The 14,815-nt window shown below is 42.8% G+C and overlaps 1 protein-coding gene across 1 annotated transcript in view; it reads right to left on the bottom strand.

Annotated features, from left to right (window-relative positions):
- The window catches only part of LOC138632554 (metabotropic glycine receptor-like), a 72,619-nt gene extending 59,791 nt beyond the window's left edge, over positions 1-12,828 (bottom strand). Inside the window, exons 1-2 of the mRNA XM_069718203.1 lie at positions 11,588-12,828; positions 2,330-2,435 (exon numbers count right to left, since the gene is read on the bottom strand). Of these exons, the coding sequence (XP_069574304.1) occupies positions 2,330-2,435; positions 11,588-12,444 (963 nt within the window). The 5' untranslated portion in view covers positions 12,445-12,828. The remainder of the gene's footprint in view (positions 1-2,329; positions 2,436-11,587) is intronic.
- Between the last annotated feature and the right edge of the window lie 1,987 nt (positions 12,829-14,815).

The raw sequence follows: 14,815 nt of genomic DNA, 5'->3' as shown, positions 1-14,815 counted from the left end.
GAAGGAGATTAATCAGAGATGAGTGGTGAGCTCTGTACTGATCATCTCAAAATGTCGGTGTTTCAAGTTTATGTGCAGCATTTTAAAAGCAAATGTTTGCACAGAGAGAACACGTAAAAAAAACGCATGAACTATACACAGACGACACACACCAAATTCAAAGCATTTTGATGACAGTGGTCAGACCGGGACCGCCTGGAATAGCTTTTGTAATTTGAAAAAGGCTCTTTCCTCCCACCACTGTGATGATAATAGAAAGACACTGCGCGCGCGCGCACACACACACACACACACACACACACACACACACACACACACACACAGACACATACACACAGACACCCTCTGCACACACTTGCAGCCACTGATCTGAACAGAAGAACAATACTATCAGCAATACCATTCAGATTTTACCAGACAGCAGCCATGAGAGAGTTGCTTATAAAAATGGAACAATGCGGAGGAAACAGCGGAGCAGATCAAGACGAACATGGAGACCTCCCGTGTCTCCTCTGCTACCCCCCCCCCCCCATCCCATGACAGACCGAGAGAGGGAGAGCGGGGGGGGGCACGCAGACAAAGAGCGTGGTCAATAATTCATCTCATCTTGCTGCAATCCATTACACTCCATTTATTATACATCATATGGCCAGCAACATGTCACACAAGCCTGCGTGGCTTGTGTGGCCTGCTGGAGGGAGAGCTGCAAAACATCACAAAAGACTAACGGACCGGCCCTGACGTGAGCGCGGCAGCGAGGCGGCAACGAGGCCACGGAGGAACATGCAAACACACAGAAGCTCCAACAGACGTGGATACAGAAGTATCTCCTCGCTCTCTGTCTGTCCGTCATCCCCGAAAGTGACAAAACATGATGTGTGTCTGCTGCCGGTTCCATCACAGCGGTCACACAGTTAGAAACACGATGTCGCGGAGAAGACGTAGGTGGAGGTAGAACCGACAACCCCCGTCATCTCAGACAGTAGCCCTGCAGGACACTTCAGCCTGCAGTCACTGTGTAGTGTAGTGTGTGCTTTGTTTTTCCAGATATTTTACTATGAAATTATGACAAAGAGTGTATCAGCTCTATGGATGGTTACGTTTTCTGTCGGGCAGTTGACCACTTTGGTCCAGACTAAAAAATCTCAACAACTATCAGATGGATTGCCATGAAGTTGTGTACAGGCATTCTCAGACCCCAAAAGATGTTTTTTTTGGGTGAAACTGTTTCATTGATTGGAGGAAAATAAAAGGGTGTGTACATCAGATGCAGGTGCTGTACTAGAAGAGAAAAACTTTATTGATCCAAGTGTTGCAGAGCAGTTATTATTAAAATATTGTGGAAACACAGCAGTGTGCAGACTTTTCCTTTTTCATAGCTCCGCACTGGCGACAGCTTTGGCAGGAGACTTTAAGTTTTCAGGTTGTCCCTCCGTCCGTCTGCCCGTACAACTGTAAATTCATCTCAAGCTCGTAAACCCAATATCTGGGGAATGACTTCAGGACATTTAATCAAATTTGGCACTACAACTTACTTACTCCAAAGGATGAACTCATTTGATTTGGGGAGTCAAAGGTCAAGGTCACTGAGACTTTATTGTAAACGCAATATCTAAGGAATGCCTTAATGAAATTTCTTCAAATTTAAGACAAATGTTAAATTGGACTTGAGGTTAAAGGTCAAAAGTCACAGTGGCATCACATCCATCACATGCTACTTATGGCAATTTCACACAAATGTCTACAGGATAAAATGATTGTGATGACATTTTATATCCAAACGGTCAAAGGTCAACTTCACTGTGACATCATGATCTTCTGCAAAACACTTTTTTTTTGTCATTATTCAACTGCATAACTCAGAAACAAAAGGTGAAAAGGTGAAGTTTAAAAGTTTCATCCTTAAAAACCCTCTTTTGATTTCACTCTTCAGTTACTGTGGCAGAGTGACTGGACAGATTTAATCTTTCAGTTTTGGTGAGTTATATAAAGTCTATGCACTAAACCAAGGGAGTGATATGTTAATATGATGGTGGCGAAAGGAAACAGTGATCAACACTAACATCCTGCAGAAAAGGCTCCAATTAAGCCTTTACTGTTATGGTTTGTAAGGCAACTTTCTGATTTGATAACAGCATTTAACTAGGCTTAAGGACATACTGAACAGAATGGATTTCAAATAAATGAACAAATGGTTCACGGTGAAATTCACTGATTTCATTAATACCAAACCAGAATGCCAAAATACATACACGTAAAGTAGAATGAGACATAACTGCTGTTTGTTAAGGATTGTAATAAACACAGCCACACTGCAGAGCGGACTTACTTCCATACTAGTGAGATTACAGCGATGGGTCCCAGCAAACCAGCCACTGTTGGAGCACTGGTCAATGTCCACGTCCTGCAGGTTCACGTCCACGCGAACAACACCCCTGTAAGACAGAGAAAGGGGAGGAGAGAGCAGTGAGTGCAAGGAGAGGACAGAGTCCTGGAAATGAATGAGGGGATTAAATAAAAGGCAAGAAAATGGAAAAAGGGGGAAAATAGAAAATGCAGAATCCGATAAATGTTATCAATGAGGAAGAAAAATGAAGTACATTTAAAGGAAATAGAAGAGGAACAGGGTGAGATGCAAGACAAAAAAATGAAGGACAGAAATGTAGAAGTGAGACAAGGGAGACAAAAGTTGGACGAGGTTAAGCAAATCGTGTGAGGGAGAGGAGGCCGAAGGAGGACGCAGAGGTACATGAGGCCACAGTGAAAGAGAGGAAAATTAAACAGAGCAATGCTCAGGGGAAGTGAGGTCAAATGTGTGAGAAGGAAGAGAAGGGTTGGCGGTAATAGAGAGGAATGAATTAAATAGATTGAAAATGGAAAGGAAATTAAGAGTGATGGAGGAGAGTAATGAAGAAAAGGGAGGGAGGGGGATAAAGGAAAAAGAAACAGAAGCAAGGTTGGAATTTTATTTAGTCATGCTACTTCTTTCCAGATGTTAGATCTCTTAGAAATGCTATTCGTATAAAGGTTGTGTCGTTTGGTTGTGTCCAATGAAAGTCTGTTTTGACTTGTGTTTGCGTGTGTGTTTTCTCTCCTCATGCTGTGTTAAACAGTTGCACAACCTTTACTTAGCACTATTTGGATGTTATCAATGCTGTCAAATATGCTGATTCTGAAACTTGTCCAGCGTGTTTGCTGATATTTGACTATAATCTTTTTTTGTCAGGCAGATATTTTACCTTGACTGATCCATCTCACCATTAGTCTCACAAGTTCCACTCACTACACACAGGGCCTGATTTACTAAGATCTCAAATAAAAGGTGCTAAATTGCGTGTTCCTTCCAAAAGTTTGCACCTTTTTTTTGCACCCGTTTTCCAGATGATTTACTAAGAGTATTTGCGTCATTGAAATCAGGTGCAAATCACTGTATATAAATGAGGGGTCTGCGTGTGTGAAAGTGATTCCTGCAATGGAAAACAGAGCGACCGCAAAAGGAAAAGGAAATCTGATCCCATTGAAATTAAGAAATATAAATATAACAATAACAAAACGCTATATAGGAGATTATCAGCAAGAAAGTCAATACTGTGGGGAAAACAAAAAGGCTTAAAAAAATGGCTTAAAAAAAACATCAGCAAATAAAACAGGAAGGACGGTGGATGAGATCCTCTAACAAACACCGATCAGCAGGTTCAGATCTTTCTGTGATGAGCAGGTGACTTTTCATTCAGTGCCTCGCGGGTGCTCGTGAACTTTATGAAGCCACCTGTGAATTCTGCGGGACACATTCAGGACCTCTGACAACACACCTGAATAACGGGACTGGGTGGGATGAACCAGAGGCAGAAAAATGCTAAGTCCTAAGAAGTTTTTGAATTGCTGCATTTCGTGGCTCCTCCTTGTTGTTGGCTGTCAATCATCATTCAGTTTATTCAATGAATCAGAAATATCATCGCTGGACAAACGATACGTTTGAATAATTTTTCCCTCTGTCATCTCAAACATGTTTCCACGGATGTAAAACCTCGTTCTCTACGTATTCTTTAGATTCTCTGCGTCTCCTTCTCACCAATAAGAGCAGCTGTCTCTCCAGATGTGCTCACCTGATTAATACCTTCCTTTCAGTCGTGTTTCTACTTTCAGTTTGAGTAAATGTCGTTGCCGGTAATAAATGTGTATTTGCATGTTCCCTCCCCGTATTTTGCACCTTCAAGCAGAAACGCCCAATATTACATATGCATGCGGGCAAACACGCAAAATGGACAACGTGTTAAATTGCACATTTGAAAGGGGCAACCCTCAATGCACGTCGTCAGTAAATCTGCTTGGATATTTGTTTGCGGGTGGTGTGAAGTTTGCACGTGATTTTACACACACATACCTTTAGTAAATCAGGCCGTATGTGTACTATGTTGTTGCTTCATTTTCTAGTTGCTACACTTCTGGTGTACCAAATACCAGCAACAATACTTGCATTAAATCCTGCCTATTTTTTTTTCTACAATAAATTGCAATCAAATAACAAAACCAACCATGTGTTAGCTCGAAGCCTATTGGCTTCAAGGGCAGGATAAAAATCTTTAAAACTGAGTCACAAGTGTGACAATGACAATGTTAACGGGCTGATGTTAAACAGACAAACTGTTAACTTTATTTAGCGACCAACAGTTCAGGCTGGTGCAAATATCCCATAGGAAGAATTTTGACCTGATGATGATGCTAGATGAAAAAATCCGAGCTCACCAGAGTTGTTATAATCAGGCTTTAGTTCCTTAAAACAGCTGGTTACTCTAATCTTTTAGCACATGTAAAGTAGACAGTGTATTTGTTGGACTATTTTCAGTGGTGGATTGTTACACATTTTGGTGCTGTGGTGAGGTGTTAACGCAGCAGGCGGTATATTTGGCAGCAACATAAAATATGATGCTCGTATTGGTCATGATGAGGGAACATACCAGCTTGTTTCTAGTTTATACATTTGAGACAACACTGGAGGTAGACGTTGTTGTTGGTTTTGGTCTTTTCATGGGATTTGATACAAATATAAAATATATTCAAATCACTCAACTTATCCTCAAAGCTTTGATTTTGTTTGTTTGTGTTCCGAATGTCTCGGTTGGCAGCCAGTGGTTGGTTGCTTTTCTTGTTCATGTCTTTCCCTTGCAAACACCAGTGTAACATTTTAAAAACAATTCACACATGTGGAGTGTTCTGTGCACGTGACTCCTGTTCAGCATCATTTCAGACACCACGGTTCTTTTAAACCAAGGGGAGGAAAAGTATTGTTTTCCTGCTGCCTATAGCCCCAAACAACCAGTTCAATATACAGAGACTGCTAGCCTCTGCATCAGTGAGCCATCACAGATCTACACTGGGAAGTTGATAAGGTTTAATACATTTGAGGGATGCAAAACCGCATTCGAGGAACACTAGAGGAATACCGCCCCGGACTTAAACTGAGGACGCTGACTTCATTTCAGCTATTGCCACATAGCCGACTGTGTGGAGATCCAAGCCCAGTTTATCTCTGTCACACACAAAGGATGCTTAGTCTTCTTTGGTTAGCCTCTCCTGTCCACTTCTTCACCGAGGGAGTAGTGGAGCCCGACACCTGTTACCTCCATCTGCCTGCTGGGAAGTGGAACAAACAACCGCGAAGAGGCTTTGGCCACCACCGCTGCAAAAGCAGACAGAGAAGGAGAGGGAGCTATACGTGTTGACACCCTCCAGTGACAAAAAGCGCGTGTGTGTGTGTGTGTGTGTGTGTGTGTGTGTGTGTGTGTGTGTGTGTGTGTGTGTGTGTGTGTGTGTGTGTGTGTGTGTGTGTGTGTGTGTGTGTGTGTGTGTGTGTGTGTGTGCGCGCGCGCGCGTGTAAAGGCTTGGTAGATACTGCGAATGGTAGAAATAGCTGAGATGTGATAGATCTTGGGTCTGAGGAGAGTCTGTGGACACCTGCCAGGAAATAAAAGTGCAGCCAGGACACTACTATACACGATGATATGTGTTTGATATTGAATTCTAATGCTAACAATAAAAAAAAATGGTGGAGGACAGAAATGCAAGTCTGTTTTAGTGGGACTGAAAAAGTGTGTCTTAAAATTGAAGACACCATAAATGCTCCTTTTCTCCCTCACGCACGGTCCATATTTGTGGATGATCTATTCTGCCTCTTCTCACTAACAGCTGTGGAAACCCATTTCTGCCAAGAATCGACAGTGATGCTGAGATATACGCAAATATCAGCATGCTAATCTGCTCAGAATGACATGCTAAAAGGCTCTTCATTATGCCTACCATTGATTGAGTGTGTTAGCGTGCTAATTTACTACTGAGGCTGATGGGAGTGTCATTGGCATGTAATTAAATTGTAACCTGAAGATTGAGCTCGGTGGAAAGTTAAGGGATATATCCAATAATTGTTGAGATACTTCAGCATTGAGCAACACTGCCATCTCTAGAGACTAGTAAAAATACAAACTTGTGCTTGAAATTCTTAAAATACGAGATAAGTCAAAATCCGTATCTCAAAATTTGAACACCACATTTTTTTCCCATGGCACAAATGGCCTTCCATAGCTGTCACATTTTAGTTTTACTGAACAAAATAAACATGTTACAAATTTTCCATCAGCTGGTCGGCTTTCCGACCACCAACTGTGGGAAAATGTAGACGGCATGACGATTTCTGGACATTGTTTTGTAGTTCCTGAATAACAGTGCCCGAGGTAGGGATACTGGATTAATTGAGATTGAGAGTGATGCCATGATTTGTTTATTGTATCTATTGGGATGTCTCAGCTGTGTTGTGGATTTGATTTACAGATGACACCTTTTATTACATCCAACAGAACCACTGAATGTAAACTAAGCAGAGTCTCGCTGTGCCTCGGGGAAGTCTCCCTCCCGCAGTTATTACCACCGAATTCTGCTTCAAACCTGCAACTATCACTTACACTCTGATTAGGTTTATGAAACATATTGGCCTCCCTTTGTGTAGACTGGGAAAGTTTCATATTTGACCTGAAAGGACAGTAGGGGGAAAAAAAAAAAAAAAAAAAAAAAAAGAGGGGGGTGTTAGAAAGAGGATGAGTGAAGAGGTTGCTTTCAGATAGAAAGTTGAAGACATGGTGGAACTGAGTCCATCATCTCCACTAGCTTATGCTTTTCTGTCCAGAGCCAACCAACTTTCTATTTTTAGAAATGTCATCACAGGCCTGAGATGAGTGGAAGAAGCAGCAGAACACAACCCGCATTACAGAAAGAGGAGTGGGGAGGAGAGCAGCGCACATCTGGTTGTGTGGTTGGAGCCAATATTTATACTCAGTTGCCGAGTGCATCTTTCTAGGAGACACTCTGGTATTCAACAACTACTTTATCATGGTCCCTTCAAACTCGACTTCCCCCTCGGCTCCCTCTGCTGACTTCACAGCCAATTCTGACAATCGCCGTGACTAAAAGCATGAAATGTAATTCTTGACCAAGGAAATTGTATTTTGACAAAGCAATGCTAACTCAAGGTCCACTTAGATTTTTTTTGTAATACCTTTCCACTGTATCACAGTTTTCACGAGCATGTGGAGTTTGCTCAGTTTTCTTGATGATTCAATTACATTTTTAAGAGTTTACCTTTGTGTTGCTGAGCTGCTCCAGGAATTGCTAGTAAGAGGACCTTCAGTTGAAATGTTGTCAAACTACATTTAAACAAAGTCAGGAATGAATTTTAATGCTAATCTGTAGGTCAGTAAGCCATCAACTCCTAAAAATGCTCAAATCCTTACAGCTGCTGAGCTCGCATGTCTTGTTGTGTTTTCATCAGTTCATCTGGTGTCCTCTGACATGCCAGCCTGGCATCAGGCCAAACCATGTAATATCCCCGTCAGTCCACTATGATACCATGTCAGTGTCACGTTTTGCCACACATGAAATGAAGGTGCCTTATATTTAGCCACCAAAAACCACATGGTTAGGTTTCGAAAACAATCGTGGTTTGGGTTAAAATAAGTAATTTTACGTAAGTAACATTACATATGGAGGTTTATGTAAGTAAAATACATTACGTAAACTTTTGCTTTCTCTCGGATTTGAACACCAGCGCTCCTGAGTTAAAGTCCTGTGTTTTCTGTCCATCCACCGCCGACCTTCCCCTATGCAGACTTCATCAATCTTTACTATAGGGATGGTCATTTTAAGCAAAAATACAACTCAATATTCAGAACTTCAACTATTTCTCGACTATTGCATGTCTCTCCTGTTCGTACTGTGGCATCTAATCCCACAGCGCCACTCACTTTTACCTAGAAACGCTCCGGAGCCTGGTGGCAATGTGTTCTTCTCCTTATTTGTTTAAAGGTGGCTGGCAAACAGTTTTCAGGTAAATTACCGCCTCCTTCTGATGGGAGTAACACATTACAACCAGGTGACAGCAACAACAATGGAAATACAGAAAGACGATAGTCACATACACAATTAGATTTTTTTTTATATATTATGAAGGTTTAGATATTTAACATCATGACCCATCCCTTTTTCACATGACCTCTGAAATGGGTTGGTAATACATGTGTACTTTTCACGCATTGGCAAGGAAAGACGTGACACTGACATGGTATCCACCCGTGTACTGATGGATGTACAGTATTACACACTTCGGCACGACACCAAAGTAAATTCCAATCACTGATGAAAACTGACATGACTCAAAACTCCAGGAAAAAAAGCTGCCATTTTGTGCCACTTTTTTTTTTTTTTTGTCAAAGACTGAAATAAATATGGCTCTGGCAATACCCAACATTTCTAACTGCTACAAATTTCACAGCATATTGCATTAGCAGTGCAGAAATGACTTGTCTGTAATCCAGTGTCCTCTCTATATTCTTATGCAACTTCACAAAACGGATTTAATGCATGAGCTGAAGGATCAGACTCATCTTGTAAATGTCACAAATCACAGTCTCTTGTAAAATGTCACCATCATTTAAACTCACTCAAAACCCTCTTGGCTGAACTGGACTAGTCGATTGATTTAATTATGAATTCTTTCAATTAATTAGTTTAATAACACTTAACATTTGCAGGCGCCGCAGGCAACTGACACAAGCAGATCCTCCGTTTCTCTCAACTAGTTAAACATCCTCATCATGGCATGTTGACGGTTTTATCTGGGCAATATCCCAGATAGCCAATAAATAATTTTTGGAGATGAACAAGGCATCACAGACAGACTGTCTGAGTCATTACAGCAATTTGAAATGGTATACTTGAGAGACGCTTTACTTTGAAGCAGCTGCAATAAATGTCAATGAAAGCTGAATCTGGGGATCTTGAAGATTATGATAAAACTGATTCTGTGGTAACATCCTCAGCCATCTTCGTCATACCCAGATCCAGCGCAGCAATAACAATGACTGCGTCACGACTCTCTAAAAAAAAGTCCAGAGCAGCTCCTGACCACGCCAGGACGCTCCAAGAGTGATTGTCCCCGGAGCAGGTAGTGATGCAGCACTTTGCTCAGGGACACATCTACCGCGGGGATGCTTGCCAGGCTGAGGCCCGAATCACAAACACAGCACAGTGCTGCCTGTGAACCGCTGAGCATCGTTTGTGCCAAACTCAGTTTGTCTTGTTTATTCTAAAGTTGCAGTTAAGGTAGATTTGATCAAATATGTAGCTGGAGGTGGATCTGTGTGTTTGTGTGTCCTTGTATTAGTCATGTTGTGGTGATATAAGTCTGTTTAGAGCAGGGGTCTCCAACCTTTTTCCCTCTGGTAGCTACTTTGACAAAATGAAGGTGTCTGAGAGCTACTCAGTTGAGTAAAAAAACTTTCACATAGTTGAGCTCCACCCAAACCAGCTGAATAAGTTTATTTTATGTCAACAATAACAAATTGATACTCTTCCCACACATTTTGTATCACAACAGTTTTTTTTGCATGCATTTCTTTATGTTTTCAATTGAAGGGGAGGTATTTAATGTATCTACAAATAAACAGATGTTCACTAAATGCCTACTGCAGTGCACACAAATCATGTGTGGCCAAACTTGCTTTAAAAGTGTCAAATCACACGTTTAACAAAGAAAATCCACCGTTTCCCCTTCAATTAGGACCCCTTCCCCTCCTGAAAGAGACATACGAGATCAAAACCTAGTATATGGCTGGACCCTGTGTGAAATGGAGGGCTCGGGCACGGCGTTCAGCTTACCTGTGGTGTAAATTTTGATCTTTAACTCACTCAGTGACAGACACTCACTTTATAGCTCTGGCCACGCTGTTGCAGTGAAGACAAAAATATTGTATTTATGTTATTTACCTAATTCATGAGCCCCCTCTTCTTTCCAGCTCAATGTGAGAGTCTCTGTGTTTCTGTCCTCTGATCTCTGTTTCTCTCTCAGGGCGGAGCTCAGCCTCTGCTGCACTGACATGGTCAGAGCAGACACAAGAGAGGGACAGCGAGGGAAGATTGTTCACTCGTTAATCGATCGGTTAAAAATAAATAAATTAAGAATGCTGAAATGGACCTCAAAATATACTTGGGCAGCCATCGATATAACTGGAAGGCCCACCCAAGAACGTCTATATATGGGAAACACTGCAAATTGTTCAAACTATCCGCAATAACAATCGGGGAGCTACAGGTTGGAGACCCCTCATTTAGAGTCACATTGTGGGATCCCGACTCACTTTGGGGGACAAAAACAAGTCCCTACAATATAATCGATTTTATGAAGACTTGGTTAAAGATTAAGGTTCAGATTAAACCATCAGTGGTTATGTTTACGTCAGAGTAAATCAATGTAATGTCCTCTGAAGTGATGAAAACACATCTGTGTGTGTTCGTGGAATAATTTCAGCTCCAGGAATTGGGAAAGTTTACCAACCAAGTCATCTGTCATTATTGAACATATAATGATACTTCCACTTCCGAGAGGGTTTCATCTCTGCTCAGACTGATGTCATAGTAAATTATACCTGAATCTCTGAGTGGTTTTATATTGTCATTGTTGTTATTTCATTGTTTATTCATGATTTAATTGATCTTTTCCAGACACTCTTGGACTGGAGCTTTGAAATATGAGATCCTTGGGTGTTTTTATTCACCTCACTACTGCCCACACACACACACACACACACACACACACACACACACACACACACACACACACACACACACACACACACACACACACACACACACACACACACACACACACACACACACACACACACACACACACACACAGAAATGCCAGCCTGTATAGATTCCCTCACAAACAACCCATTGTGTAAAGCCTGCAGTGTATATTAGAGCATATAGGCTGCAGCAGTGTAGACAGGTGAGCATATTCAAATGAAAAATTGCTGCCTGTGTCTGTGAAGATGCTTTGAAACCATCTGTTTCTATTAAGGCTGCAAGTCAGCAGGATTCATATTTTCCTTAGGTCTCATGGTAGATTATCGTCAATCAAATGCTTTTAATAGCAGTGATTTTGCTGTTATTTTTAACCTAACAAGTCTATAATACCTTAATATAATATTAAATAGAACTCTAGAATATTTTTTTAATTATTTTTTCCTCTCACTCTTACCTGAACTCTGGCGCTGAGTCGCTCTTCAGTCCATAGAAGCCAGCAGACAAGGTGAGCAGCCAGTAGGGCACAAACATCCCGTGTTCACACTCCAGGTACGGTGCCGACCACTTGATCTGGTTTTTGTCCAGGAGGTAACTTACACTCTTGAGGCCCGACGCCTCCGGGACTCTTCTGTGCACGTGTGGTCTCCTGCCGTCCCTAAACTCATTAAACCAGTCCGCCTCCGGACTCCTGCTCCTCAGGTGACGGTGCGCCGTGCTGGAAAAGTCCTGCAACACCACCTCCTTCTCGGTCCGCGTCGCCTGGAGGAAAACATGGGGCCCCGGCTTCGGCGTGTCCGTGTGTAAGGTTACCACCGCCCGGTGGATTTTGGGGTCCCCCTCGAGGATGCTCTGAACCAGCGCGTTGTACCAGTGGATGTCCCTTCGGAGGGTTTGCTCGCGGGAGCTGTTGGCTTGCAGGATCATATTCAGGAAGTTTGTGGCGTGCGCTACAGTGTCTAGGATGCTGTGCAGGGAGTAGTGCGAGGCGACGTGCAGGCCGCCTCGCAGACTGCTCAGCTCGTACCTCCGCGAGCAGTTAACCTGCCTTAGCGCCGAAGAGTCCCCGGTGTGCAGGAAAGCGGTCACCACCCTCGGCAGGTCCTCCTCGATCTTGTGCGCCACTACGGTGCGCTGGGTGGCTGGCGGCGGGTAGAAGGTCGGGTGGTGGGGCGGCTCCCGGTTGATGTTCTGGGTGCTGAAGACTGGCGGGTTCTTATCGTCACGGTCATTATCCGACCACTCCACATAACCGTAGTTTGATCCCAAAACGAACCCCGTTTGCAGGAGCAGCGGGACGATGAGGAGAGCCATCGTTCCTGGTCACAGGCGCAGAGGAGACACCGTGGGCACTTGGCAAAGTGTGGCGAGCATCACCAAAGCCGCTCTCCTTCTTCTGCTGCTCCAGGGGATCAGAAACACTTTAAAAGGCACACGTCTGAGAATGTCCTAAATGTTATACCCACGATCTAAAATACGATAACCGAGCCCCCACTTCTCCTCCGTTCATCTTCTCCCCGCGCCAGAGAGAACAGACTTTCTCTGCAGCTCCGTTTTTAAAACACCACAGTCTGATCCAAACAGCTGCCCAGACACCTACCAGAGCCTCCTAACTCATAAAAAAAGCAACACGGACTCCTCTCCAATCCACTCACATGAAGCGACAGCCGGTAGCTCAGCGACTGTTTTTTTTTTTTTTTTTTTTTTTTTTTTTTTTTTTACCGCCGCACGGAGAAATCCATGTGAGAGCAGCAGGGTGACGAGGAACCGAGCAAATTGTTCTTGAAGTTCCGTCCCTCCCAATAAAACCCTAATAGGCCACCTGAAGTGTCGCCCACCGGGTTTTGTGGTTGTTTCCTGCTGCCAGTCTGCCGGAGGTGGGCGGAGCGTCGAAAAGACGGGAGCTGTCCGGTGCTGAAAGTAGCGGCCGTCGGAAGAAACGCGAGGTGGTGACGCCTGAGGAGGTGTCTTGAGTGAAGAAGATGGAGGAGCACACTAGAAATAGAATGAAAATAAAATAGAATACAACAGGAAAGTGGGTGAGAGGCGAGCAAGAGACGCACACATGTATTAATAAACATATTTGCACAGAACTGTTGGCAGAAATGTCCAAAAATATGTAGACAGCCAAACATTACATAACTAAACTAAAAACTAACATAACTCACTATAAATACACTCCAACTGCTTCACATTTCCCATCATAGTTTATCATTAAAATGAGGTTTTAATACACTTTCCAGAAAATGTACCAAAATCAAGCATTACTCTCTCACATAAAAACACTATAAACTAAAATAAGTGCAGCAGTAAGATTCAAGAAGCCAGAAACCAAACCGCAACTTAGCTGGTGCAGAAATAAGTGTCTTGAGTTGGAAAAAAAATTTGAAGGCATGATTGGACATGTATTTTCAGCAGTGTCGTAAGAGATCTTTGTAAAAAAAAAAAAAAAAAAAGAAGAAAATCCACAAGACAGCTTCAGCTCAGCTTGAATGATGTTGCCAGAGTCCTCACTAACACCAATAAAGTGAAACGCATCACACCGGTCCTTAAATCACTGCACTGGCTTCCTGTGTGTCAGAGGATAGGTTTTAATTACTCATCGATAAAGAACTAAAGGTCTTACTAAGCATCCGGACCTCTCAGGCAATCGGCAACAGGTCTACTCAGTGAATCCAAACCGAACAAGGTGAAGCAGCTTTTAGCTTCGATGCTCCCCACCTTTTGTGGGTGGAAAAAGAAGTCTTAGATATTTTACTTTAACTCTTGAAAAATGGTAAAAAAACAAAATTGTTGTGTTTATAGTTTTGTTGCATGTATGACTATATGTTGTAACATTAAGCCCTTCTTTAATTATAAAAAGGGGCCTATCCCAAACCATAAAATAGTCCCGGATCAAAAGGACACAAAAGATCAGACCCAATACTCACATAGACATAAATACAGTAAATGTAAACAATGGAGGTCACGGCGAGTAAATGAGTGAGCAATCCAGAAAGACATTTCATGAGTCCATCTGCTGTTGATTATAAAAAAACATTTTTTTTTAAATGACAGAGCTGTTTATGTCCGTGCGTCTCTGTGTGTCTCTGTGTGTCTCCATGTGTCTCTGTGTGTTTGCACATGTCCATCTTGCTCAGCTCTGACATTCTCCAGGGCTGATTAGGAGGCAGCCCCTGACTGTAAATGGGCGTTGCAGAGTGCAGTTCGCCCGGGGTGACTTGCAGGCCGTTGCCATGGCAGTGAGAAGGTGACGACGCAGAGATCTCCCCATGCTCTCCGCTGCAGCCAGTGCTATAGTCTGTCTGGTCCTACAGCAACTTGTACTACAGTGTACACACTCACCGATCAGCCTCATATTTGCACAGGATGCAAAAGACAGGCATAAAAGGTGGATAACTGGTGACAGCACAGGATGCTAGTAAATCACTTTCATTTCTTTTATACATTTGCTTAAATGACTCCCGGCCCCATCGAAAGAAAGGTGTTAATGTGATGAAGATGCTAAATTAGATGAAGGAAAAGAGAGAGTAACAAGTGAAGAGAGTCAAAGAGAGGAGAGACTGCACAAAGTGACTGCTCCTGCCCTCTTGTTTCGTCTTCTTTTGCGAGCTGCACTGCCTCCCCTGGTCTGATGAATATTTGATAGGCATTAGCTGCTTCATCTGCATGCTTTACAACTTGG

The sequence above is a fragment of the Brachyistius frenatus genome, unplaced genomic scaffold (assembly GCF_029030835.1).
Source record: "Brachyistius frenatus isolate BFR_SWC_R1_liver_20210118 unplaced genomic scaffold, ASM2903083v1 Contig_188, whole genome shotgun sequence".
NCBI lineage: Eukaryota > Metazoa > Chordata > Actinopteri > Embiotocidae > Brachyistius > Brachyistius frenatus.
Note: the sequence above shows the minus strand (reverse complement) of the source record. Positions and strands in the feature narration are given on the sequence as shown.